Source organism: Canis lupus, chromosome 24 (assembly GCF_011100685.1).
Source record: "Canis lupus familiaris isolate Mischka breed German Shepherd chromosome 24, alternate assembly UU_Cfam_GSD_1.0, whole genome shotgun sequence".
NCBI classification, from domain to species: Eukaryota; Metazoa; Chordata; class Mammalia; order Carnivora; family Canidae; genus Canis; species Canis lupus.
This window is the reverse complement of record NC_049245.1, coordinates 4,148,395-4,175,255: the sequence shown is the minus strand read 5'-3', so window position 1 is coordinate 4,175,255 and position 26,861 is coordinate 4,148,395. Positions and strand designations below refer to the sequence as shown.

Genomic DNA, 26,861 nt, shown 5'->3' with positions numbered 1-26,861 from the left:
TTTCTCAAGTGTATTTGGGGCCTCAGAGTCTGTGCCCACTAGGTAGAGGGTTTGCTTGGCCTCAAGGAAGTGAGCTCAGCTGCTGCTGGCAGCCCTTTTCTTGACCTGTTGGGCCAGGTGGACAAGACAGACATACTCTCTTCCCAGTCTGCATCCAAGGTCTGCTTCCTTTAGTGTTCTGACACTTATTGGATACCTGCTGTGTGCACTGACAATACCCTGAGTTTAGCCTGGAGGGAGCAATGAAGAGGAATTGCAGGACATTTTTCAGATGGCCAACAAACATGCAGGCAGTTTCTTGATGTACCTGTGACTCTGTCTGGGGCCTTCCCTGGTCCCACGAACACACTGACTTGGCCAGTGCAGATCTGAGAACTGCTAAGGGTCAGCCCTAGGTTTAGGACAGCCTTCAACAGTGATGGATGAGCATATGTACACAATACAGAAACATATTCTACACCATCTCTCAGAGAGGCCCCAGCAAGTCTGAGCATACTGTATCAGCCCTTTCCTGGTTTGTCTCCCTCCTCTCCTGTAGTAGGATCACTTCCCGCATAAACTGCTGGCATTCAGATCTCTGTCTCAAGGTCTGCTCTTGAAGGATCCAACCTCACATATAGGCTTGTAGAACCTATGAAGGAAGGCTTATTGCATGAAGGGTAAGAAGAGAGGGCCTCCAGCTCAAGTTTTAAAAATCTTTTGTGACTTCCATCAAAAGGTGATGAACCTATAGGAGGAAAATAAAATGTACGCATCCCTCTTTGCAAATTGTGCGTTAAGTCTTTGAAATTATTGTTATAATTTCATCACCAGCCTGATACATGTTTTCACAGGGACCTGTGATGAATAAGTGGCCAGAATGGGATCCACATCAGAAGCTTCCTGGGGAATACTTAACTTGGTCATTCTTTCCACATTGCTGGAAACCACCAAATAAGAATCTTGTTGTTCTTAAAGCATATTGATTTGAGAACATTTAGCTGACTCTCCTCTGCCTATCCCACCAACCTCCAACACACCTACCCCATATCACAGCCACTGAGCAGCCACATTCAGTTTCATGAGGAAGTCCGCCAGGGGCCTGCTTGGCCAGGACTTATGACAGCGCCTTAGCCCTTCCTGAGCCAGCACTGGGCTCTGCAGGTCCCACCTCATCCAAAGGCATAGCCTCCAGCACAGTCTTCTCTAAGAACTCCAGCCAGGTCCCAGGGTTGGCTGGGCATCAAGACCTCTGCCAAGACCCTTCCCCAACCAAACCATGAAGCCTAGTGGGTCCGCTTATTCACGGTCATTACACTCATCCACTTGGCTGTTGAGTGTCAGGTGGATTTAAAATCAAAATGCCTGGATTCAGAACATAATGTATCACTTACTGACATAGTACCCTTGATTGAATCATTACACTGTGGGCCCTGTGTCACTTCACAGATGAAGCCACAGAGAAGGAGGGAGGATGGAGCCGGCACAAAGTGGACACCTTGCAGATGCAGAGTGGTGGGGTTGCTGTACCATGGACTCTACTCCCTTCACACACTACCCTCCCATATTTGCTCAAAACCACATTATTCCTCATGTAGGAATAATTCCTCATGTAGTCAGCTCCCACTTCCATACCCACCTCTACTCCTCATTGATGACAAGTGGTCCCCACGTGCTTGCTTTGCGTGGCACTCATCACAGGGTGGCTTCAGTTTCTCAAGAGTGATGGCTGTTATGATCCATACATGAACTTAACATACTAGTCCTGCCTCTGATTCTCTAGGGGTAGGAGGGCAATAGGAGGGTCACATTTAAACCTTGAACTGGCCAGTGTGGAAACGCTGTACAGCAGCTACACAGAGAAATGTAAAGGAAAAAAAAACAGCCTACCTTTTCACTCTGGTTCATGGGGCAGAACATAGATCTAATCAGATCTCCTATCTGGAAGAAGTCCCAAGAAGAAAGAGGCCACCTAGCAGAGTAAGATTGATAGATGCCAGGAGCTGGGCAAGCAGCAGTGAGGGGCGTTCCCAGGCCTGCATCTGCTCTGTGCATGCCCCTCCTCTGCAGCTCTCCAGCTGGGGATCTTCCGGTATGAAATCTATTCCTCTGTTCCTTGGGTTCTTGTCTACAAAATGGGAACGAAAGCTTTCTGTGAGGACAAAATAGTGGGTGTGAAGGGCAAGGCACGGTACCTGCCAGGAGCAGGTGCTCAGTGAATGCGTCATCTTGCACAGGTTTGTCATTGGCCATCAGTCCATCAGAGCCTTCACCAGCCAGCCCATCCCAAGCCCCACCTCCCTGGGCACTGAAAAGGAATGTCAGAAAGGAGAAAGTTGCAAAGATGTGGATGGTGGTGGTGGTTTTTTCAGAATCAAGGACTGGGACACATGGTCTGGGCAAGTCCAGGTGAATGCAGGAACCAGTCGGGCCTGAAAAATCTCCAGCCCACCCTGCAGAATCTTTCCTTTCCTTGCCTTTGCCCTCCCATAAGGGCGGCCCATGGAGACCTTCAATGTCCTGGGTTTGGAAAGTGGACAGAAAGGGGCATTTCTCATTGTATCCATACTGAATAACTTGGGGAGGGGAAAACAATGTGAGAACCATGGGATGGTTATTTGGACAAAAATTTAATCAGGTAAGTTCAAAGATAAGTTCAAAGGAGAAAGTATGAGAAAGCATGTCCTAAGAGTGTAAGATATCCCATGTGCACAGGGAGAGCCAGGAGGTGGGGAGGGGAGGACAGACAAGGCATGACTAGGGACTGTAAAGGCTAGGTCTCTCCAGGTCCAGCCTGCTGTGGGCCCTGTTGCCAGCAGGGAAGTTTCAAGGAGGAAGTAGAAGGCTGGAGGGCTTCCTCTGGCTCTGCTCATGGGACAAGAGTACTGCAGCCAGAACATGAGGCTTGTAGAGGGAAGATGCTAGAATGGAGACACCTCAGTAAAGTGGCTAGAATCCATGCAGTGCTTGTTCTCTGAACTCTTGTCCCTCCTGGTAATTTCCAGACTATAGTGTCATTTGATCTTCCAAGTGAAATCCTCCAGGCTTGCTCTCATTTTTCCCATCTGATTAGGAAGACTCAGTGTAGCCTGTCTGGAACAACTCTAGCTTGGAAAGCCACTTAGGGGGATCGTGACATCCCTGTCTTTCCTTATCTCCCCCATTTCATCAGATGAGGGATCAGACAGAACTAGAAAGCATGGTGACACTAGTGACATGCACAGGTGATTTGTGCCTAATATGCTAGGTGTATACTCTGGCCACCTCACCACCACCACTTCCACAATCCAGTGTGGCCCTGGAAGCAGAGAGCAGAACTTTTTCAAAGAATAGTTAAAGGCTTGTGTCTTGGGCAAATCCTGTGGCCAACAAGCTGCAAAGCAGAGGCATGTTCTGTGCCGTCTTTCTGGGTATGCAGCAGGACTGGGCCCCAGGTGTCCTGAGCCATCACCCACTCACCTGTTAATGTCACCATCTTTGACTCTCTTCCCTCCCCGGCCTCCTCCCCTTCCTCACTCATGGTGTGTACAGGAATCACCTCCAAATAAACTATGTACCCCCAAATCCTTGGCTGAGGGTCTACTTTGGGGAGAAACCCAAAGCAAGACAAGTGGCAAGCAGATGTCATCTTGTACATCCTCCCCATTGGCTGGTGCTGGTTGTCCCGCTTGTGAGCTGGAGGAGGACAGAGAGCTCAAGGAGCTCTGAGACAAAGGCTGCTTTCATCAGCTGGCCACATTTGTTGAAGATGAGGCCAAGGGTAGGGTAGTCTGCACAGCTTCCCACAGAGCCTGGTCTGATGCGTCTTCCAGAGAGGAGAGCCATGGGTCCCACAGAAGGCCTTATGAAGGCCCTGGCCATGAAGCTGATTGGATTTTATGAGAGGCAGAGAGAGACCATTTGGGGATGGGGGATATCCCAGGCTAGTGGTATAATCTGTCAGATAGAGATATAAAAAGAAAGTAAATACAGGTTTCGCTCAAGGAGTGGCAAATGATCCTGTCTGGCAAGAATATGAGAGCACATGTAACAATGCTGACTGTCAAATTTCCAGCAGTGAGAACACAGTAACTGCTCAGTTAGTAATTGAGTGACTGAGTACATGCAAAGTATAAAAGGGCAGAAGAAGAGAAGTTCTGGTGGGGAACAGCCAGGACCAGCTTGGCTCTGCCAGTGTCCAGACTGGAGCTTTTATCTCATAGCAGGGAAGGTTTTGAGAGCAAGGAGAGGGGCACGAGCAGCTCTGCACTTAATAACCCAGTTCAGTGGTGGCAAATGTGGGTCAAGTTCCAAAAGGGAATGAGGGGCAGCCTGGGTGGCTCAGTGGTTTAGCGCTGCCTGCAGCCCGGGGTGTGATCCTGGAGACCCAGGATCGAGTCCCATGTCGGGCTCCCTGCATGGAGCCTGCTTCTCCCTCTGCCTGTGTCTCTGCCTCTCTCTCTCTGTGCCTCTATGAATAAATAAATAAATAAATAAATAAATAAATAAATAAATAAATAAATAAATCTTCACAAAGGGAATGAAAGAGCAGGAGGGTATTATACCATTCCAAAGCCTAGGCCCCAAGCCAACGCAGTCCTGGTGGGAAGAATATAAGGGCTAATTTAGAGCAGGGGCCTTAACCCTGTGTGTGTCAGGGACCCCCTTGGTAATGAATGAAGCCTACAGACCTCTGCTCAGAAAAACATTTCTTGATGCAGGTGATAAAATATACTAGCATACAAACAGGAAACTGATCATATTGAAATGAAGTTGTCAGAATATTAGAAAATAAACTTCCATGCAGTTGGTTCATGTAGTTCTTCACTGACACTTAAAGCACAAGGGGTGATCTGAACCCGCCCCCTCCCCCATGTCGAAGTAGTGAGTGAGAGCTGCCGTGAGTGTAACAGTAGAATGTATCATGAGAACACCTGTTGGAGGAAGAGTCCCCGGTGCTTCTCACACTCCTGTGGTTTGTTGCCTATCTTCTTACCTGGAGGAACCACTAAATTCCAGTTAGAGATATGTAAACATAAAGATGGTAAATTTTTTCTCATCCAAGTGCAAGGATTCTGTATTAAAATGAGGACTGAGGACACCGTCCCAGACCTCCAGCCCTGAAAATATTGTCATTTCTTCTGAGCTGCTGTTCTCTCTCCATTCTTCAGCCCTGCATGAATTCCCCAATGACATCTTCACCAATGAAGATCGAAGACAGGGGGCGGTGGTTCTCCACGTGCTCTGCGTAAGTACCCCTCTCGGGGCTCTGCCTGAAGGGTTTAGAGGGAGGCCTGGCCAGTGGTGGGTGATCAGTGAGGTGCACACCTGGCATGGGTGCCCTGAGCCCTGTGAAGGACAGTCTCCAGATGTGCCCTCTGGAGAAGGCCGCAGGTTCCTGAGCTGGAAGACCTGTACACCTGTACGTATTCTTCCCTTCATTTCAGAGCCCAAACCCTGGGCTCCACGGTCAGACTTGCTCTCTTCTCCAGTGCCACTCTCTTGGGGAATCCTTTCCTAACCAGCCTCTCTAAAATGTCATCACCTTTCCCCTTACTGGGCTTTGTTTTTCTCCATGCCATTGATCGCTATCTGACATAATATGCTCTCATTGTTTGTTTATTGTCCATCAACCTCACTCACACAGAAGCCTCAGGAGAACTGGGACTTTGTTTTGCATATGGCTTCTTTCCCAGACCTGTCTGTGGCATGGGGTAGGGACAAAGTATTTGTTAAATGAATGGATTTCATGTTGTGGCATGAAATGATGCAGTGTCTGACCTATAGATGCAACCAACAGAAGTTTGTTCTGGTTTTTTTTTTTTTTTTTTTTAAGATTTTATTTATTTATTCATGAGAGAAACACAGAGAGAGAGGCAGATTCACAGGCAGATGGAGAAACAGTGTCCCCACGGGGAGCCCAATACAGGACTCGATCCCAGGATCCTGGGATCACGCCCTGAGCTGAGGGCAGATGCTCAACCACTGAGCCACCCAGGTGTAGCTGCTGTGGTTCTTAATGTCCACCACTGCCCTAGTGCTTCCTCAGCAGACCCAGTGGATGGAAGAACTTCAGTTTTCCTTGTCCCTGTTCAGAGAGTTTGTGGAGGGTGCATGTATGAAAATCTATCTAAGGAGTGGCCACAGGATCAGAGAGACCCAGGCCAAATTCTGGACTAGGTACATCACTATGCTTTCCTGTCTCTATGGTATTCACCCTCCCCCAGAATGCTCTTAATTCCATTTTGGTTATTTATTGCTGTGAGACAAATTCTCCAAATTTAGTGATATAATCAATAACCACTCCATGTTGCTCATGGGTTCCGTGAGTCAGGAGTTCAGAAAGGTCACGGAGGGAATGCCATGCCATAGGACCTGGACGTAGGAGGGAGTGATTCAGACAGCAGGCAGTGACACCAGCCCCTGGGGCCAGAGATTCTCCATTCTCACGTCTGCTGTCTGGGTGAGTGTGAACAAAGAACCAGCTCAACGAGGACTGTTGGCCGGAGAACCTCTGTGTGGCCTCTCTGTCATGGTTCTGTGTGGCAGCCTAGGGCTTGGAGAAGGATACTAGGTGAACAAGGAGAAAGCACTGTGGCCTGTAGTGCCTTGGCCTCGGAAGTCACACACGTCATTACCACTAGATTGCATTATAGTCACAAACCCACCCTGACTCAGACAAGGGACAAAGACCTTACTTTTCAGTCCATACCCAGAGAGGGCTGATGGGCACACCCTGGTCTCTGGAGGCAGACCTGGCATGGGTTTGAGCCCGGTTCCACTCTACTTGTTCTGTCTGTGGCTTCTGACAAGATGTTTAGCCTCCCTGGACAGAGTAGCTGCCCTAAGCCTGACTTCCTTTACAGTAGAAGCAGTCAGCTCTTCAGCTCTTTCTCTGCTTGTCCCAACCCCTCAGAACCCTGCCCTTGAAGAGAAGGCATGAGAAATCTTTCTTTTTTAGCAAAGACATTCTCTGAAAACCTCACATAAAATGGACTCTGCTATCCTCCCTGCCCTTAAGGAGAGTCACACAATTTTTTTAAAGATTTTATTTATTTATTCATGAGAGACACAGAGAGACAGAGAGAGAGGCAGAGACAAAGGCAGAGGGAGAAGCAGGGTCCCTGCAGAGAGCCTGATGTGGGCCTCGATCCCGAGACCCCAGGATCACACCCTGAGCCAAAGGCAGATACTCAACCACTGAGCCACCCAGGTGCCCCACATGCAGAACAGTTAATGTAGATGCCAGCTACTGCTGCTGGCACTAAGGAGGCTCCCCTGTCTCCGGGCTGAGGAGACCCAGTCATTGAGCTGGACCCAGAAGTTCCCTGTAGCCATTAGCACCCGGAGGCCTTTGTCAGCTGAGACAGGAGATTTCTACTCCCGACACAAACAGCCTGAGCTTCCATCCTTCCAAGGTGAGTTGTCACCTGCAGCAGGTAAGGCCCCTATTCCCACTTCCCCTGGTGCATCCTCCAAATCCAACAGAAGGCAGAGCACAGTGCATTTGCTTTGGCACCTCATGAGCCAAGAGTGTCCATAAGGACTCCGGTCTCCGTGATAATACAGTTCTCAGGGGAGGGACATGAAGGCAAAGCAGACAGAGACAGGTAAATCCCCCTTAGATGCTCCCTTGTGAGAGTGCACACGAGCCAGCAGGTTAGCACTTTGTCATCACTAGTATCTAATACCACAGGGAGCTCCAGCCCTGGGCCCTGCATTGTAAAAATCACAGACACAAGGAGTCCAGGGACCAACGTCAGCATCTGCCCCTTTAAGACCACGCTCTTGGCACATGGACGTTTGCAATTCTCTGTTCAAATGGCCTATGCCTGTATGGGCCTCCTCCTTAGATCTGCCTCTTGGAGGGAGGAGCTTGAACTGGCTGCCTGGGGCATATACATACACACATGTGGTGCGGGGTGGAGCCGACCTGAGATGGGGAGGGGGCACCTCTTATGTGGCAGAGGCATAGGGCGGGATGGGCCTGCTGGTGCCCTCCCCAAGGTCAAGGGCCAAATCTTGTGTTATCCTGCCCACAGGGATATAAGGACAGAAACCTCATGAGGAAGCCTTTTTGTACAGTGTCTGGCATGTTGAACAACAAAGTTTGCACAGTTTAGCGCAAGAATGAGAGGCTCTTTTTATCCCCTTCATGTAACATGAAGCTCTTAGGAAGTTCAGGAACTGTTAGATGAACATCCCTGGATGTCGGAAGAAGCACTGCTAGGGCCAACCTGTGGCGTTTTGGGGGCCAGATGAATGCATGAGTCAAAGCTGCAGGGAGCTTAGTGTAGATGCCCCACTCTTAGCCATCTGGAAAGCATTTCTGAGCTCCTGCATACAGCTGTGCTGGGATGGACCCCTCCAGAAGCCCAAGATAGAGCCTCACCCTGCACCGGCCCACAGCCTTATGGGGAAACCCACTTATGGACAGCTCCTGCCACATGCTAAGTGCTGGCCATGATCTGTGCCATGCTGCGGGAGAGCAAAGGCCACTTCCAGCATTGGGAGGTGCAGTTGGTTGGATCTTCTCCAAAGATGGGAGAGAAAGAACTCTAGGCAGGAAAGGGAAACCCATGATCAAAGATCCATAGACTCAAGAGTGCAGGACATCTGGGAAGGTGGGAGGCAGGCCTTACCTGGGAAGCACCATGAGGTGACTCAGCTGCTGAGTTGGAAGTGGGGGTAAACAGATTCCTGATCTCGCCATCCCTCCTTGCCTACAGAGTAGGGACGGGCATGGCCAGAGAGAACCCAGCATGGTCTATGCTCTAGTCAGGTGATGAAGAGCCAGGCAGGCCACAGAAAAAGGCTCAGGGTCATTGGGCAGAAGTCTCAGAGTCCCAGTACCCCAAGAACACCCCAGGCCTGGGAAAAGGGATCGAGAAGCAGGTAGAGGGTACTGAATGACATCTAGCTGCCTCTGGGCCCCTGAAGAGCAGGGTCTGCCCATCCATGGAGGTGAAGACTTCAGAGGTGTGTCCTATCACCCCAGCGTGTCCCAGGAAGAGGACCATGGGGCTGTCCTTTCACTGGGACTCACTGACAGCCATTTCAGATCTACGCTGGGAAACCCCGTCCTTTCACATCTCACTCTGAAACCTGATTAACGTCACATTTGCCCTCAAACTCCAACTTCTCCATTCCAGACTGGCCCCAAGGGTTTTCTTTTCCTGTGGGGCTCCGTAAAGCTCATGGCCTTCAGCCCTGGTTGGCCCTTGTTCTGTGGACACGGATGGTTCTGAGGGATGCCACAAAACTGTCTTTTAAGTCTTAGCCATCACAACTTGTTTCTCTTTCTCCTTTACTTTCAGTCAAATACTTTCCTCTTGTGTGTGAGCTTCGTGAAAATCAAATAGCCATTTCTGGCTAAACTTTCCAAATGCTGTAGCTTGAATTTTCCCTTGGATCTTTCTGGTTTTGTAAATTTCAGAAACCCTAAATTCTGTGATTGCCCTAAAAAATATTTCTATTCCTTCTGACTATTCTTCATGTTGGGTTCCTTACTAGTGTGGAAATCCATCATTGGTATAACTTCATCAACAGTAAATATCACCAAGAAAATACACTTGTCTTAGAACCTGCTTTGTAGCCAAATTATTATAATGCTTAGACCCTAAAAGCAGTATCCTCTGTCTGTGAGGAGATTTACAACCTATAAACTCATGGAGGCTGCCCTAAATAGAGAGAGAAGCCTGTGAATAATTGTGGATTTAGGAATATCTTGTGAAATTTGCTAATTATCCCACTGGGAGATAGTTGAATCTTTGAGATTATAAACCAAGCTACACATTTTCTCATCTAGTAAAAGAAACTTTAAATAATCAATATTTGAAATTCATTCTCAATATGGGTCTGTCCTTCAGAAGTCCACTTCCATTGCAGAAATAAATACTGTCTGTGTACCTTGTCAGCTTTCAAAAATATTCTTCCTAAGCTTCAAGCCTTCTTTTCCTATTTTTAATGTAGTTCCCCTCTTCCAGCAGACAGATATTTCTACATGTGTGTGCATGGAGGTGGTATAAAGGATCACACTCCTGAAAATGAAGCGATAGCCCTTTCGAAGACAAATTCCTGCTAAGTGAGTCTGGCTGGAAGAGGGGCTCCTTAACTGGTCCAGCAGCTTAGACCCATCCATGGACCAGCCAGGAAATAAATAGCAATGAGAATGATTCTCATGTCCATCTTTGTATTCTAAAACCTGGGTATGGGATGCCTGGGTGGCTCAGCGGTTAAGTGTCTGCCTTCAGCTCAGGGTATTATCCTAGAGTCCCGGGAGCCTGCTTATCCCTCTGCCCATGTCTCTGCCTCTCTCTGTGTGTGTCTCTCATGAATAAATAAGTAAAATCTTTTTAAAAATTAAAAATAAAACCTGGAGTGTTTTTTATTTTGTGTTTGGAGAAGACCCTCGGGAAACTTGGGCGTCAACTGTGCATGCAGAAGGGACTTCTCCATCGCGAGCATTAGGGCAGCACCATGGAAGCCACACCAGGCTTCCCAAGGCAGCGAAAAGAATGCACGGGCCACTGGGGGCAGGTCCCTGGCATTCTACCTTAGGCCCACTCTGTCCAGTGGTGGAGACTCCCTTTTCCACATAGCCATCTTCACTACATGCTAATATCCAGTGCCATTTTAGGGGCTTAGGTGTATTCACAGGAGGTGGGCTCTATATGAGGTGGGGCACTTCAGAATTACAGGCAGGATTTTTTTTCTTTTTTTTTTAAATAATAAATTTATTTTTTATCAGTGTTCAATTTGCCAACATACAGAATAACACCCAGTGCTCATCCCATCAAGTGCCCCCCTCAGTGCCCGTCACCCATTCACCCCCACCCCCCGCTCTCCTCCCCTTCCACCACCCCTAGTTCATTTCCCAGAGTTAGGAGTCTTTATGTTCTGTCTCCCTTTCTGATATTTCCCACACAGGCAGGATTTTTGTGCTCGTTGATCAAGCCAGGGCTCCCCCACATGTGGAGGTTCTCCAGGAATGACAGCAAGGGCCATCCCTGTGGCGTCTCTGTAGGATGGTATCTGGGGCTGGATCCCAAGTGTGGGGATCTTCCCAAACCCCCAGCTCCTGTCCATATTTCTTTCCTCCTCTTCTAGCCAATGGACTTTTTAATCTGGTCTAGGAATTTAGGGAACCTGGCTCTGTGAGCCGGAATCCAGATTCCATCTTACTCCCAGATCCGCCTGCTTTTTAAACTCAAAGAATTTGCTAATTTCTGTCTTATGGTTCCATTGAGACCTGCTTGTTCTCCAAAGCTGCAAAGCAAACCAGTTGGCATCAGAGGAAGGCCCTTGGAATACAGGTGCTGCAAAGTGAGGGAGATGTGAGGAAAGGGAGCTAATCAAATACGAGGCTCCTTCTGGAATTGTGTTCTTTCTAGGTGGTTCCCTATTGCCTCAATGTTGCTGTGTTCCCAGGGCTCCCAGCAGGCAGAGCACCTAGGTGACCTGGATGTGTCCATCCCATTCCCCCTTTCCACCTCATCTCTGTTCCATGCTGGCACCTCTACTCTGCTTGCTCCTTGCCTGTACTGTTCACTCTTTCTTAATTCCCAGCCCCGGAGTTGGCTCATTTCTTCCTCTGACCATGGATCACCAGCCAGCCAATGGGTTGCCCTCCCCTGGGTCAGGTCTTAACCAAGTCAGCCTGATTGAAGCACAGGCCTCCCTTAGCAGGTGCAGAGGGAGAGGCAGCTCCTTCAGGAGGAGTCTGGGCTCTGGGATCCCAACCCCAAACCAACCCCCTCCACCCAGAACGAAAAGTGAATGCGGACTTATTTGGATGTGTTCTTAGAGTGTCTGGGTGGGGGGGAACCCACATTCCAGGTGGGAAGGGCTCCCTTATGCCTCTGAGCATTCTGTTCCCCTTTCAGTCCTGGAGGAGAAAGCTGCCTGGAAGGGGTCTCACCCAAGGATGTCATTTCCTTGTGGCCTGAGCTGCTTCCAGTTCTCTATGCTATTTAATTTTAATATCTGGAGTAGTTTATCTGGATGTGCTCCTCTCCCTGGGGCCCAGATTGCTTTTGTTAAGAGCCAAGGAATAAACTCTTTGCTGCAACAGCCAGTTATTAGGGGGCAGAAAGGCCAGGCTACCAGCAGGAGGTGGAGGGGGGCTCCTACCTCTGCCCTCCCCTCACACCAGCCTTGGGAAGAGGCAGCTTTGCATGTCAAAGCTCACAGTCCACCTCCGCCCCAGGGTGATCTTTGTCTCTCCAAGTCTGTTCCTTTGCATTTTAGGCTCTGAAACAACTCAACTTTTGTCCACTAGCCCTGTCTAATAGAACTTTCCGTGCTGGTGGAAATGCTTTCTGCCTGCATGGTCCAGGAGGGCAGCTGCTGGCCTGTGTGGGGCTGCTGAGCACTCAAAGTGCAGTCAGTGAGATTTAGGAGCAGATTCTTTATTTTCATTTCATGTTAATTAACATAAATTTAAATAGCCACTTGTGGCAGGGAGCTGCCCTAGAAGGCCTTTAGATAGCGTCTGATTTAGCACCTTTCTCTTCCTTTCTTTTTATTTATTTATTTTTTATAATAAATTTATTTTTTATTGGTGTTCAATTTGCCAACATACAGAATAACACCCAGTGCTCAACCTGTCAAGTGCCCCCCTCAGTGCCCATCACCCATTCAACCCCACACCCTGCCCTCCTCCCCTTCCACCACCCCTAGTTCGTTTCCCAGAGTTAGGAGTCTTTATGTTCTGTCTCCCTTTCTGATATTTCCCACTCATTTCTTCTCCCTTCCCTTATATTCCCTTTCACTATTATTTATATTCCCCAAATGAATGAGAACATACAGTTTGTCCTTCTCCGGTTGACTTACTTCACTCAGCATAATACCCACCAGTTCCATCCACCTTGAAGCAAATGGTGGGTATTTGTCGTTTCTAATGGCTGAGGAATATTCCATTGTATACATAAACCACATCTTCTTTATCCATTCATCTTTCGATGGACATCGAGGATCCTTCCTCAGTTTGGCTATTGTGGACATTGCTGCTAGAAACATCGGGGTGCAGGTGTCCCGGCATTTCATTGCATCTGTATCTTTGGGGTAAATCCCCAACAATGCAATTGCTGGGTCGTAGGGCAGGTCTATTTTTAACTCTTTGAGGAACCTCCACACAGTTTTCCAGAGTGGCTGCACCAGTTCACATTCCCACCAACAGTGCAGGAGGGTTCCCCTTTCTCCACATCCTCTCCAACATTTGTGGTTTCCTGCCTTGTTAATTTTCCCCATTCTCACTGGTGTGAGGTGGGATCTCATTGTGGTTTTGATTTGTATTTCCCTGATGGCAAATGATGCGGAGCATTTTCTCATGTGCGTGTTGGCCATGTCTAGGTCTTCCTCTGTGAGATTTCTGTTCATGTCTTTTGCCCATTTCATGATTGGATTGTTGTTTCTTTGCTGTTGAGTTTAATAAGTTCTTTATAGATCTTGGAAACTAGCCCTTTATCTGATACGTCATTTGCAAATATCTTTTTCCTTTCTTTTTATGTTGTCAGCTTGAAATCAAGAAGCAGAGACAGTAAGAAAGAGGTGCTGCTCCCTCACTCCATCCTCTTTTTTTTTTTTCTTTTTGTAGTGATCCTTTCTTTCTTTCTTTTTTTTTTTTTTTTTGGTATATATATATTTTTTTAATTTCTTTTTATTGGAGTTCAATTTGCCAACATATAGCATAACACCCAGTGCTCATCCCATCAAGTGCCTCCCTCAGTGCCCGTCACCCAGTCACCCCAACCCCCCCCCCCACTTCCCTTTCCACCACCCTTTGTTCGTTTCCCAGAGTTAGGAGTCTCTCATGTTCTGTCTCCCTCACTGATATTTTCACTCATTTTCTCTCACTCCATCCTCTTAAGAGCTAGCCTGAGTTTAGGAGTTCAAAAAAACGGGATGCAGAGAAGGCATTGCCAGGGTCCAGCGGGATGTTTGATGAGGAGGAAGGACACCCAGATTAGGAATGAGGACATTCGTGTATCACCCACAAGCTCAGCACTTTGGAGCAAGTCATAGAACTTCCAACCTCACTTTCCACATCTGTAGAGTGGAAGTGCATAGTTGGTGCTCAGTAAATGGTAGGGTTTTCATCTTCACCTTCTCCCCATCCCACACCCCTCTAAGGGCAGTTCACCTGTGATTAACCTGTTATAAACAACTGTCATGAGACCAGAGCCAGACCCATTGGGAGACAGCCCTGTCCTTGTGAGCAGCCAGACGGGCGGTGTCAGGGAGGCTTCTCTGCAGCTGATGTTTGGCCAGGCCCTGATGTCTGGGAGAGAGGCTGCTGTGGGGGTTTTGAAATTTAAAGGAACCTATATGATCTGGTCAGCAAGGTCCCAGCTGCAGTTCACTCACTGGGCAGACATGTTTAGTTAAAGGATTTCACCCTGGAAGAAAGAAATTATTAGAAGAGCTTGTGGAATTTGCTGTTTACTCTTAGAAAAGTGCTGAGCATGTCCTTAATTTGTCAATGTCAACACAAAGCTAAAACTGGCATCCAGAGAGGATTATTAGCACAAAGAGTAAATTATTATGTCTCAATAGATCATCAGTTATCCCCTCCCGTCCTCACTCCTGGGATGCACTTCAGAAGGCCCAGGTTGAACCATGAGATCCCTTGGGCTCCCTGGGAGATGGACTTCCTCAGGACCCCTGGGCTGGATACAAAGCACAAAGATGGGTTAGAGCACGCTCTTGGAATGAATTCTATCCGCATTCCAGTCCTGGTTCTTCATTTATTAGCTCATAGCCATGGGCAAGCTGCTGTGCCTTGCCAAGCCTCAGTTTCCCTCATCTCTCCCTGGAGGTGAATACAGCACCCACCTCATCAAGTTGCTCCAAGGAATACAGGAAGGCAGGATGCCAAGCTCCCACAGAGTGTCTGGCACTGTGTAGATCCTACCCCACTTCTGGCCCGTTAGTCCTCGCAACTTGCATGTGCCCAGCCACCTCCCAACTTCCAAGCCCCGGGCTTTTTCTGGACCCCAGAGCCCCTTCTACCAGAATGCAGGACAGCCCAGAGGTAGCCCTCAGATGGAGTGGGCTTGGTGGGTGAAGCTCTACATTCCCTCATGCCTCACTGGGGCTAAGTGAAACCCGTGTCCTGCGTGGTCTACCAGAATTGCTGGAGCAGGAAGAAGCTCTAGGTGGCCAGCAGTGCCATGCTAAATGACACCTGGATTAGCTGCCCAGTGTTCCCCAGCTCCTTTTCCTGCTTGTCTGCTGCTGCCTTCTGGGAACCGCCGCTTCCAGATGAAACTTGCACTGGGATCCTGGGATCCAGTTCTGCTTCTGGGGCACTGGTGGAATGGATACAGTCTACCCTTCCTGTTCAGGAAATGAGGTCCCTCTCTACAATTGGAATTGCAGAACTCAGAGACTCTGGTCCCTTTGAGCCACCCACAGACCAAGGGGTGACATGACTTCATCTCCTATCCCTGTGGTTCATGTCATATAGAAAGAGCTGGGGAATGAGCTTTGGAGCAGGCAATATGAACTTGGCCCCGATGAAGAGCCCCAGGCAGTGAGCTTGCACACGACTTAAACACCTAATGTTTACCCATGGAGGCTGGACACCTACAGCCTGCTGTATGCTCCTCTTCCTCTTATTTATCTATTATTTGCTTCACTCATTCCCACTGTCTCTATTTTTATCATTGATTTTGTTACGTGGCAAGTAAATTTTATTTATGTGTTCCTCTTAGATGATTTTGCCAGCCGTCACAAGTTGTACACAGTGGCTACGTGTTGACTATTTGAAATTTTGTAGTAGTTTTTCCTTTGAAAAGTGTAAATAGCAGAGCAAAGTAAACAACGAGGTACTGCAATTTGGTTGTATCTTGTGTCCTGGTTTGGAGAACTAGCATTTAACAAATATTCAACAAGTCATTCTGGATACAAATGGTCAATTAAGGGCTCTAATTTATCAGAAAATACTCTGTGTATCTTCAGTGCTGATGCCCAGTGGTGTGGATCTTTGTCAGTAGTTTCCTGATAAGTCTGTTCTCTGGAGAACTTCAGTATAAGATCCACTGTTTATCATGCTTTGAGCCAACAGAATAAGTGCTCTCTGGAGGGAACTTTGTTTTTTATTTCCTCCATCTATCATTCCTCCCACCCTGACCCTGCCTCCGGTATGATGTAGAGACTCCAGATGGGAGTTCCAAGTTTAACCAGAAAACCTGACCCTAGAGCCTAGAAGCTTCTGAAGCCTGTTCCACAGTCTGAGGAGCCAGTTTCCAACCCAGATCTATACCAGAGGAGCTCCTGTGGCCAAGACGTGAGTCTCAGGCAGGGATCCCCCCAAAAAGTTGACCCTGAGAGAAGGAGTCCAGGACAGGTGCTTCCTTTGAGGGATGATGCTGGGAAGCATCGTGTAGAGGAGGTGGGGGAGAGAGGTGAGGCCAATTATACAACATGGTCACGGTGCCTGGAGGATAACCCCGGGGGGCTGGCGGAGCCTGGTGAACCTGCCCCTCCGATTACTCTAACTGAGGTGTGGGGATCTTGTGGGGACCCTGCACTTCCATGGGAGCTGAGCTGCTCCAAAGCCCTGATCAGTAGATGGCAGCTGTATGGTTGGTGTGCCAGAACCACGAGTGCCAAGGACCAGGGCAGGCACCAACAGTGTCTGCCGTGACACAAACCAGCCAGGCTGCCCCAAGTAGGAGCGGACTTGCACCTGTGCCCACATCCTGACCTAATCCTGCAGATCCCAGCCAGCAGCCTTCCCTGCTTTGTCTCCCCAGCAACACCTTCAGAGTCAGATGCCAGCAGGCGTCCTCTGCATGAGTTCACCTGGGCGGGAACTCCTGAGGCCAGTTGTTTGGCAGACTGTCCTGGAGCTCTCCATGGGCTATGCAAACCCACTTGGGTTGATAGGGAGCCGAGCAAGCTGTTGTTGCTCTCACTGAGTGAACTGTGTGGAGTGTTCTGGTGTCTCCACAGCAAGACCTGGCCGCACTCTCCTCAGGTGGGCAATGTCATTCTCCCTTCCCCCACATGGCTCCTGTCTTGTCCTAGAGCATTTAGTCCTTTCCACGCATTCCCTCCAGCACTGTGGAGTTAACTTGAACTTAAACTTGACTTTGAACTTGACCAAATTCTGTTAGTTCTGCCATTTCTGAAAATTCGTGCGATGGTTAAGAGGGCAAGCCCTGACTCTGCCACAGACTACCTGCATAGCTGTTATGACTCAGAGAGCCTCAGTTTCCTTATTTGTATATGCAAATGAATCTAACAGCTTAGAAGTCCTACTGCAAGGTAAGAGGAAGCAGGTAACATGCTTGGTCCAGGGCCTCAGGTGTAATAGGAACAAGAAAACGATAGCTATCACGTTACTTTCATTGTTCTACCTTGGATCAGTCTTTGGTCCCCTCTTGTCTGGATGGTGGCCCTCAGAATGATCTTCCTGGCTTCAGACTATTTCCTTTCTATCAAAATTCAGCACTACGCACACTATGCACACCAGATCACCGTCTTGAGTGCAATGTCTTGGTCACGCTCAGAACTCTTCCCCCGGTCAAATCCCCCACCAGCAAAGGGCTAAGCAGGCTTGGAAGGGAGGGGATTGAGTGTCAGAGTCAGACCAACTGGGTTCAGATGCCAGCCTCACCGCTCTTTTTAGGTACATTAATAGCCTTGGGCAAGTTAACTTCCTTCTCTGTGCCTTAGTTTTCCATAGCACAAGGATAACTACCAGCTTCTGAGATGCTATCTTAGTGCTTAGAGCACAACCTGGCACTTAGGAAGTGCTCATAATTATTAGTCATTGTCCTTATTGTTATTTCAGAGTCTCCCCACCATCCCTGTGTCAACCACTTTCAGTCTTTTTTCTTCTGTATACTGGCATATTATAGCTTGGCAAGAGTGGATTCTTCACTGCCCAAGTAATCCCAGGAGCCTTTATGCCCCTGGTTCCTGGCCAGCTCCCCATCATTTTTAGTCTCCTTGTAATTCTCCTATGGGCTCCAGCTGTATGTCATCTCCTTGCAGCTTTCTCTACTTCCCATAAGGAGATGGGGACTTCACATTGGCTCAGATCTGCCTCCTAGGCAGCCCTCTATTAGTAACGTGCATCTTACCTCTCCCGCTTTTCCCATATGAGTGTTAGCGAGCTGGGACCATGCTCTACTCATCTTTACATTCCCATAGCACCCAGCATGGTGCCTTGCATGCAGGAGTTGCTCACTGAAAGTGTGTAAGTAAATGAGTGTGTAAGTGAATGAGTGAGTGGAATGGGCTTAGTATCTTAGCTCACTACGCTGTTAAGAGTTAAGCAATGGCAATAATATGATGCTTTCAAAGGCTCTGGGGTTCATTAATCCTGGGTTAAATTAGATGGTCTTTTGAAGATAGATCTTCATTGAGAGAAGTGTACTGAGTTAAACACTCAGGACACGGTAGTATCCAAGGCAGGAATGAGTAAGTTAAGACAAGAACTGAGAGGCTTCCTACTTCAGTGGCATGCCTTTTTCTCCAGATGTCCATGCTGCCCAGGTAGCTTGCACATTACAAAGATCAGTGACAGCAGAGACCTTCCCCCACAGAGATGTGTCTATTTCACAGTGAGTCAAAGTCGTTTCTGAATATTTGCACAAAGACATAGCAACCAAACAAACATCATCGTTAATGATAATCACAATGTTCTCTAACTCTGTTAAGCTAAATTCTTTCTCTCAAGATTTGTCCTTGATCTACTGGCCATTATTTCAGCAACCAAAGGCAGTGCCCACAAGTGAAAGGCACTCAAACATGTTATCAGTTAAGAATGAGCAGAGGTGGGCTTTGGGAATGCGGCTTTGGTTTCCTAAGCCCATTCAGCTTGGCGGACCTAGTGATGAGAAAGGCCTGTTTGCCCCAGACACCAGGATTCCACTGGGAACTCTCCCTTTCCCTGAGATCCCAGGGAACTTCTTGGTCTCTTCAAAGGCTCCTGAAGATTTTCTGGAACTGTTCCCATTGCTGCTGGTACTCTCTTTTCTTATGCTTTGAGGACCCCCAAAGATAACTTGCCCTTCCTGTGCTTACTAGCTGTTTCACTGGGGAATTTGAAGCCAGTTACCCTGGTTCAGAGGACATTTGAAATAAACTGTCAACCATCAATTCTCCCACTCACAGTAAACCAGGCCCAACATGGCACCATTTACCCAACTCTTCACCCTCGTAAAGGTATGGGTCCTTGACAACCTACGGCACTCTCTTCAAGGGTTTTATTTCCTAAGGTTCTCTTCACATTTCTCCCATCAATTCTAGGAACGGTTTGAAAATAAATTTCTTAGGGACATGCTTTTTCACCTATAAATCTCAAAGCAAGCATGCAAATTAGGTCCAAATGTGGCCCTCATTCGTGGGCCTTTGGTTGGAATGCTTTTCATTGATTCTCCTGATGTATCCTTAGCTCCTTGCCAGTGAGTAGATTCCAGATGTACTCATGGAATCTGTCCTGTCAGCTATTTCATTGGTGCTCTGATGGTTCTGGTCTTATGCACAAAGGTAGAAGCCTAAGGATCTATTTTTTCCCTTCCTAAAGTTATGAGAACTGTCTTTTCCTTTGTGCTGGGGACTGCAGGGATTAAGGCAGACATGTATTTTTGGCAGTTAGTGTAACACTTTTCAGCATCTGAAGCTGTGATGTGACCAGCAATTTTGGCATTTGCTGAGCCCTCTCATCCTCTCCTGGACACAGGCCCAAGTTCATTTGACTTCATCACTTTTTTTGGTTTTACAGAGTTGGCTTGAGGCAAGATCCATTACTCTCCTCAGTAGAGGGCAGGGCCTGGAGAGTGATTTATCCCCAGGCTATTAGGCATCAAAATGGACATTTTCAACACACAGATACATATCTATGAATTTTGTTACCCTTTTTAGAAAGACAATTGGAAATATTTTTTAACGTATTAGGCACAAATACTTAAAGTGGGATTCTGGAGAAAAGAAGGTTGTGTGTGTGTGCTTGTAATATCTCCCTTGGCAACTCATCATGGGTTGACATGAAGTGAGAATATAGTTTGAATTGGAGCTATGAATTTCTAAGAGACAGCTGCTTTCCACTCTCCCCTGTAACTGATTTACCACTTAGTTTGGCCACCTCAGCAGTTGTCACCACCATCCACTCCCCCTGTTGCTCAGGCTGGACTCAAGAATCAGTGTTCATTCCTGTCCTACCCCCACACCATCAACAAGTCCTGGCCATTCCATCTTCAACCTGTATCTCCATCCCATCCCTTCTCTCCACCTCCTCTGGAGTGGCTGTCATCCAGGCTACCATCCATCATCTCTCACCTGGGCCAGGATCTCCCCCTCAGGTACACATTGGTGTCTTTTAAAAACATACATGGGGATCAGAAGTGCACTTTTTGGCCTTTCGGACCTCTCCAAAATCTTCACCGTACCCGAAGCACACTTCAACCCCACATATCTGCCTCCTATTCCTCAAACGTTTCAAGTTCATCAAACCCCCTGATTGTACTTGGACCCTCTGTGCTACTGTCTCATGCAGATAGTCACCCACATCTCAATCCTGGCTCGCTTGTGAATATTCACTGATGACCAGCTGCCTGAACATTCTGCTACACTTTTTGCTCTGGTGGCAAAAGTTTTCTATACCAAAAATGGCAAAAAAAAAAAAAATTTAAAAAAAAAAAAGGGAATTGTCTTGTCTCCCTTCTTATAATAAATAAACAAGTCATCTCAGAGAGAAATCTATTCAAACTAGAAAGAGCTCAGCATGACTGAAGAGATAATTTACCATGTCATTCCTTATCAAATTAGCTGGCCCTCTTTTAAAAAAAAAAAAAAAAAAAAAAACTCTTGGAAAGGACGGGAAATGCTTTTCTGTGAATGTATTCATATAACATGATTTAGTGATGGGGTTGGCATGGAAAAGCGGCATGGAAAGGGAAGGGAGGAGAGTGTCCTGCACTGTAAGGCATGGAAATACTTCAGTATTTCCCCACTGTGATATTTCTAATAACAAGATGCAAAGAAATCCTCCTCACTGGGTGTCAATAAGTTAGTCCATGCTCCTTTGGATGTCTTCAAATCCGTTGCATGCCAGGGGTTCTCTCTGTCTTTAGGATAATTGGGTGTTGACAGTGGGACATGGGGAGCCATTCACCAAAGGAGGGAGGGTATGGCTGAGCGAGGATGTCAGTATCTTAAGATTGTTGAGTTCCATGATGGTTCAGTGGTGGGGGGCCTTCTGTCTAGAACTACCAGTGACCAGCTCTGTGAATTTGAGTAAGTCACTTGCCCTTTGGGATCTTGACTTCTTCAACTTTATTTATTTATTTACTTTTTGCTTCTTCAACTTTAAATGAGAAAAATATTCTCAAGGTCCAGTCTGATTCCCAAATCCACCCTTCCCCCACAAAAAGACTCTGAGAACCATAGTTTGTACAGTAAAAGCCCCCAAGTGACTTCCCCATGATACAGCCCCTTCTGAGGAGCCTGGAAACACGCAAGAGTCTTGATATTGCCCAGCTAATACAAGACAGGCAGTCATTGGGAGCTTCAGCCCTGGGGTATAACCAGGTATTCTCAAAGGCTCTGTACCTTCTTTTCATGGGAGAACGAGCATGTCTCCATGGCTCTGGGATTAGATCAAGTCACATGACCAGCATGGGCAGAAGAGAGGCCCACAGGGCTCTAATAGGACTCCTGTAAAGAAACAAGAGCCAGTGCCCCCCAAAGTAATATTAATGGCTACAGGCAAGATGCCAGGTGATGCCAGACTCAGTTTGCCAGTGGCTCACTGCATCCACATCACTTCTGTGCCAGCCCACAGGCCCTAGGTTGGGACCTGAGTAGACAGGTTACTGCTGTAAGGGGGCCACCAGGTTTACAGGCCAGTGATGCCCCATTGTATTTTTTAGCTGTAGGTGGGCCTAGCAGCAGTCAGGTGCATGAGAGTTTCCCTGAAATTCAAAAAAGCAATCAACCAAGTCATTAGGAACTTATCTCCTACTAAGAGGCTTGCAGGGGAAGGTGGGAGAAGGAAACGTGACAGGTGTGAATAAATAATGTACAAATCCAGCTGTCCAGTTGTTTTGCTCACAGGCCAAGGAGAGAAAGAGGAGAGGAATGGCACTGATGGGAGAAGTATGCTGGGGTCTTCTGCATACCCTCTCCTCTGACCCCTCCCCCCACCTGGGTGTCTGTCACCCTCCCCATTTTATAATTGAGTAAACCAAGGCCCAGAGGATTTGTCCGTGGGAACAAATTTCTTACATCACGTTTAGACCAATGCATGCATAATACCTCGGGCTCAATCAAATGAAGAAATACTTACTGGGAGCTTTGTAAATGACCAGTGAAGAATGAACACAGGGTGGGATAGATAAGCATTGTCTTCACCTCCAAGAGTTCGACATCCTGTAAGATATGAACTGGGAAACATTACCCAGCAATGAAAGGCTAACAATGTGTGCATTAGTTTGTCCTGCCATGTGGTGTTCTCATTCCCATTTTGCCAATGGATGGGTAAGGCTCCAAGATGTAAAATGACTTGCCCCATATGATGTAGGTATTATCTTCCTCCATTTCACAGGTGAGGAAACTGAGGCACAGAGAAATTAAGTAACTTGCAGGACACATAGCTTAGGAGTCCAAGCTGGAGTTTGACCCCAGGTCTGAAGGCTTCAGAGTGGAGGTGGCAGCGGGGAGAGCTCCTGTCCCATGACAGTGATTGAATGGCAAGTTTGGAAGGGACTCCAAGCTTGATCGATGGACATGATGTCTGATCACGGTTTTCAGCCTTTATTCTAGATATGGCTTTAGATACAACCCCCTGATGCCTATAAGCTGCCAGAGAAGCCAGGGTGTCCTGGGGAATGGACATGGGGCCTATAGCCATGCTCTCAGGGAAGTGTCAGCCAACCTCAAGTCCAGTACTAAGTGGGCTGGGATTCTTGGATAGGCTTTGCATTCCTCCGTATCTAGACCCCTGAGTGACTAGGGTCTGTCCTCAGCACTCCTTTATCTACACCCCAAGGAGAAGGGCCACCAGGCCAGACTCTGATCACCACTTGGGCCTGGGCCCTGCTCTGGCCCTTTGCTTTGTCTGAGCAGCTGGGCTGTGTGAGAGAACTGGGGGCTGGGGGCTGGTGGTGTTTGCTGGGCTCAGCCGGCTCTATCTGTTACTCTCATTTGTCTGAGATTCCGGAAGCCTTTGAATAGCATGCGTGTTAATTACAGAATTCCCACATATATTGATGAGAAACAGCTACATAAATAGCATAGCTTGGTATTTACGAAGTGCCAGTTTTCTGTAAATATAGAATTTTGGCAATTACTGCCAAACAGCTCGTCCACCTTCTGGAGCTAGCACTTGTCTTATTTCAGCTCTTTCCAGGGGACACGTCACGTCATCTCTGTGGCCAGTCTGGTGGCGTCAGCAAGCACAAGTCCATGAAGCAACCAGGCAGTCTGGAATCAGTGATCCCCAATCTATTTTGGAGTGGGGATTCCTTTTTGACGGCCACGGAGGGTGTTGACCACTCCTCCACTATCTATGCACAGATGCCCACCCACATTTCCAGTAAGTCAGGCTTCTCAGTGGGCCTGTGGTCTACAGATTGGAAACCAAGGCTCATTAACTGACCCAGAGCAGCATCTCCCACACTGTTGTCTCCGGACACTATTTAAAGGAAGATCGCCACGGGTATTATGCGGAAATAATGATTATTTAATCCAGTGTTTAAGAAAGGCTAAGGTACTGTGTGTTTATTTCTGAATGCAGGATTTCCACAAACTCTAAATGTGCTGATTTGGGCCATAGCTCTCCATATCAGAAGTACAAGAGCAGGGCTTTCAATACTGACCACAGAATTCTCCTTTCCACAGAGTATTTTATAGGTGTTTGCAAAGCATCCTACGTTAAGTAATAATGACTAACCATCCTCAGGACTCATTAATTGATCTTGGCTCAGCTCTCAGAGGAATGGTATTGTATCAGTTAGCTTTCACCATGTAACAAATGACTCTACATTTTAGTGGCTTACACCAAGGCCCATTTATTCAGCTCTGGTTCTGTTAGTCAGCAGTTTGCGCTGAGCTCAACTGGACGGTTCTTTTGCTCCTGGCAGGCCTTCCTCATGCAGCTGTAGTCAGCTCTCAGCAGCCAGATATCTTGGCCTTAGGCAGTTGACCAGCTGTCAGCTGGGGCAGTGAAAGCAGTTTGGCCACACGGTATATTAAACTCCATTAAGCTAGCCTGGGGTTATTCACATAGCAGCTGGACAGGATTCCAGCAGAACAATCAGAAGCTGCACTACACTCACCACTGGTACAGTGTCACCTCTGCCACATTCTGTTGTTCAAAGCTATTCACAAGGTCAACTCCCATGAATTCTAAGCCAGGGAGAAATGAACATGAGAAATGGAAGCTTCTAAACATCTAAGAGTACTTAGAGAGGTGATTTGCTTGGGAGTACAGGACCGGGGTTATTGTTGAAGCTTTCTTCCAAAGAAAAAGAGTTTTGGACCTATATCGTGTGTTCATGGGGTGCCAAGGGGGAGGGCCGCTGATGAAGATTACACAACTAAAACGACCCTGCAGTCCACTCCTCCATGCTCCCACTAGATGGGAGTCCAAACTTCTCTCTCCTAATAAAATAGTATTCTTAGGCATCGAAGCCCACTGATGAGAGATGACCAGAAATATCCTTTTAGTCAGCCAGAGTACAAACTTAGATTTTTTTTTCAGCGTGCTGCAGCAAGGAAGAACATGCCTGGAGGAGCTTTGGGAAGGTCTTTGGAAGGGGGAAGTTAGCCTTGGGCCACATGACTCTGAGGAGGGATGGAGGGAGAAGAGGTGGTGGGATCCCAATAGGTGGGATGGGGGTTATTTGGGGCTTGGGGTTCAGTTTTGTCTATGTGCTGTTAGACGCATTGCTTAGAATTTATTGGCGTGTGTGGAAATGTCAGAATTCTATTGGCATCATGGTGATTTGGTTGCTGATGGGTAGATTTTTATTTCATCACAGGCCAGGATAGAAGCTGGTCAGTAAGAGACTTAACCATGTGCTAGCCTCAGCAGTGCATGGCTCTGGGCTGCTTCATCATGGAGGCATGGCGATCTCAAGAGTGAACCCCCAAATGGGGCAAAGAGTTAAGCTAGCAGGTTGCAACCTTGGCCCTCCCCTGATACTTCCTGTTGCCTAAGGGAAACACTACACAGGTGGCCATTACTCAAAGGAGCCCTTATCCACCCTAAAAGCTGCACTTGGATTGGAGGAATGACTCTTGGATTATCCTTGGGCAAGCCATGTGACCACCAATAGTAAAACCAGTGAGTGGCTGGCTGCCTGCCCCTACCAAGCTCATTAGGCTTTCAGGGAAGTTTGTAGAAAATCATACCGGGAGTGTTTTGAAAGCACATCAGCACACATGGTGCCTCTGGATGACTGACAAAGGACCAATGGCAAAGTGGCACCCCTTCCTGAGTAGAACATGCCAAACAGGGCATGGGACTTAACCACAGAGTGGAGGCCGGCAACTCACACCCCTCAGCTGAAAGCCTTATGCAGTGCGCAAACTGCACAGCTGTTCGCAGCAGTCTGCCTTCTTTGGAAGAAAGTTTTCTGGTCGTCATTTGTTGCAGGGTGAAGAGTGTGAGCGTTACTCAGCTTAGTTCAGGACTTTATGTGAGATTATTGTTTGTTCTAGCTAATAGCACTTAATAAAGAAGATTCTTTAGCCCACATCCCTCAGTCAACAAATATACAGTTGATTCTCATTAGTCACAGATTCTATATTTGCATATTCACCTACTTGCTAAAATTTATTTGTAACCCCGAAATTAACATTCACACTCACAGACATACACAGAGTGATGGCTCCACATGTACGTTCTCAGCTGAGGTCGCACAAGGCAATGCTCTGCCTTCTGGTCTCAGCCGATACTGTCAAGAAGCATCCTCTTCACATTCTACTTAGTGCCAGGCTTTTTGCATTTTTGTGCTTTTTGTTGGTGATTTTGCTGTTTAAAACTGCCTCCGAGCATAATGCAGAAGCGCTGTCTAGCGTTCCTAAGTACATGAAGGCTACCATGTGCCTTACAGAGAAAATTCACGTGTTTGGTAAGTTTCATTCGGGCATGAGTTATAGTGGCTGTTGTCTGTAAGTTCAACGTTAATGACTTGACAGTATTTAATTAAGTGAGGTGTTTTTAAACAGAAACACACATAACGTAAAGTTATGTGTTAGTCATTTGATGAAAATTGTGTGACTTGGGGCTCACAGGAACCTAGCCTTGCATTTCCTCTGTGAGGAGTGGTTCAGTATTCACAAAGTCAGTGTTCACAGCGAAGTTAGAGGACAAAGCCACTGCAAATAAGGAGAATCAGGAATGTGGCCACTGCCTCCATGAAATTCACCAAGTCTTCAATGGCTGTTAATGGAGGGGGAACCCCAGCCTTCCTCAGCAGGGAACAGAGAGCAGGGGCAAGGAGCAAAACAGAAGTGTATCAGTGAGCTCATTTTATTTCAAGCATTTGGAATTGCCTGAAAGGCAGAGACACCTGTGTTCATGTGCTAATCCCAAGATACATTCAAGATCCAAATATTAAAGCAATCAGGATTGTCTGTGTTAATGTTCCTCTCCATTAATGCAAATTTGAGAGTTAACAGTATTCTCATTTGCGTTGTAAATTTTGAAACTGGGTCTCTCTCTTTAGTTAATATACTCCAGATTCCTTCATCCCCGTAATGATAAGGTATTCTCATACAAACGAGCTTTTGGGGGCACCTGGGTGGGTCTGTCGGTTAAGCATCCAATTCTTGGTTTTAAGCTCAGGTCATGATATTATGAGTTGTGAGACTGAGCATCAGGCTCCATGCTCTGTAAGGAGTCTGCTTGAAGATTCTCTCCCTCTGGCCCTCCCCTCCTC

At 47.4% G+C, this 26,861-nt stretch overlaps 1 protein-coding gene across 2 annotated transcripts in view; it reads left to right on the top strand.

Annotated features, from left to right (window-relative positions):
• The window catches only part of SLC24A3 (solute carrier family 24 member 3), a 481,529-nt gene that overhangs the window by 283,683 nt on the left and 170,985 nt on the right, over window positions 1-26,861 (top strand). For both annotated transcript variants that reach the window (XM_038571460.1, XM_038571461.1), the window contains one exon: window positions 5,130-5,206. In XM_038571460.1, coding sequence (XP_038427388.1) covers window positions 5,130-5,206 — 77 coding nt within the window. The remainder of the gene's footprint in view (window positions 1-5,129; window positions 5,207-26,861) is intronic.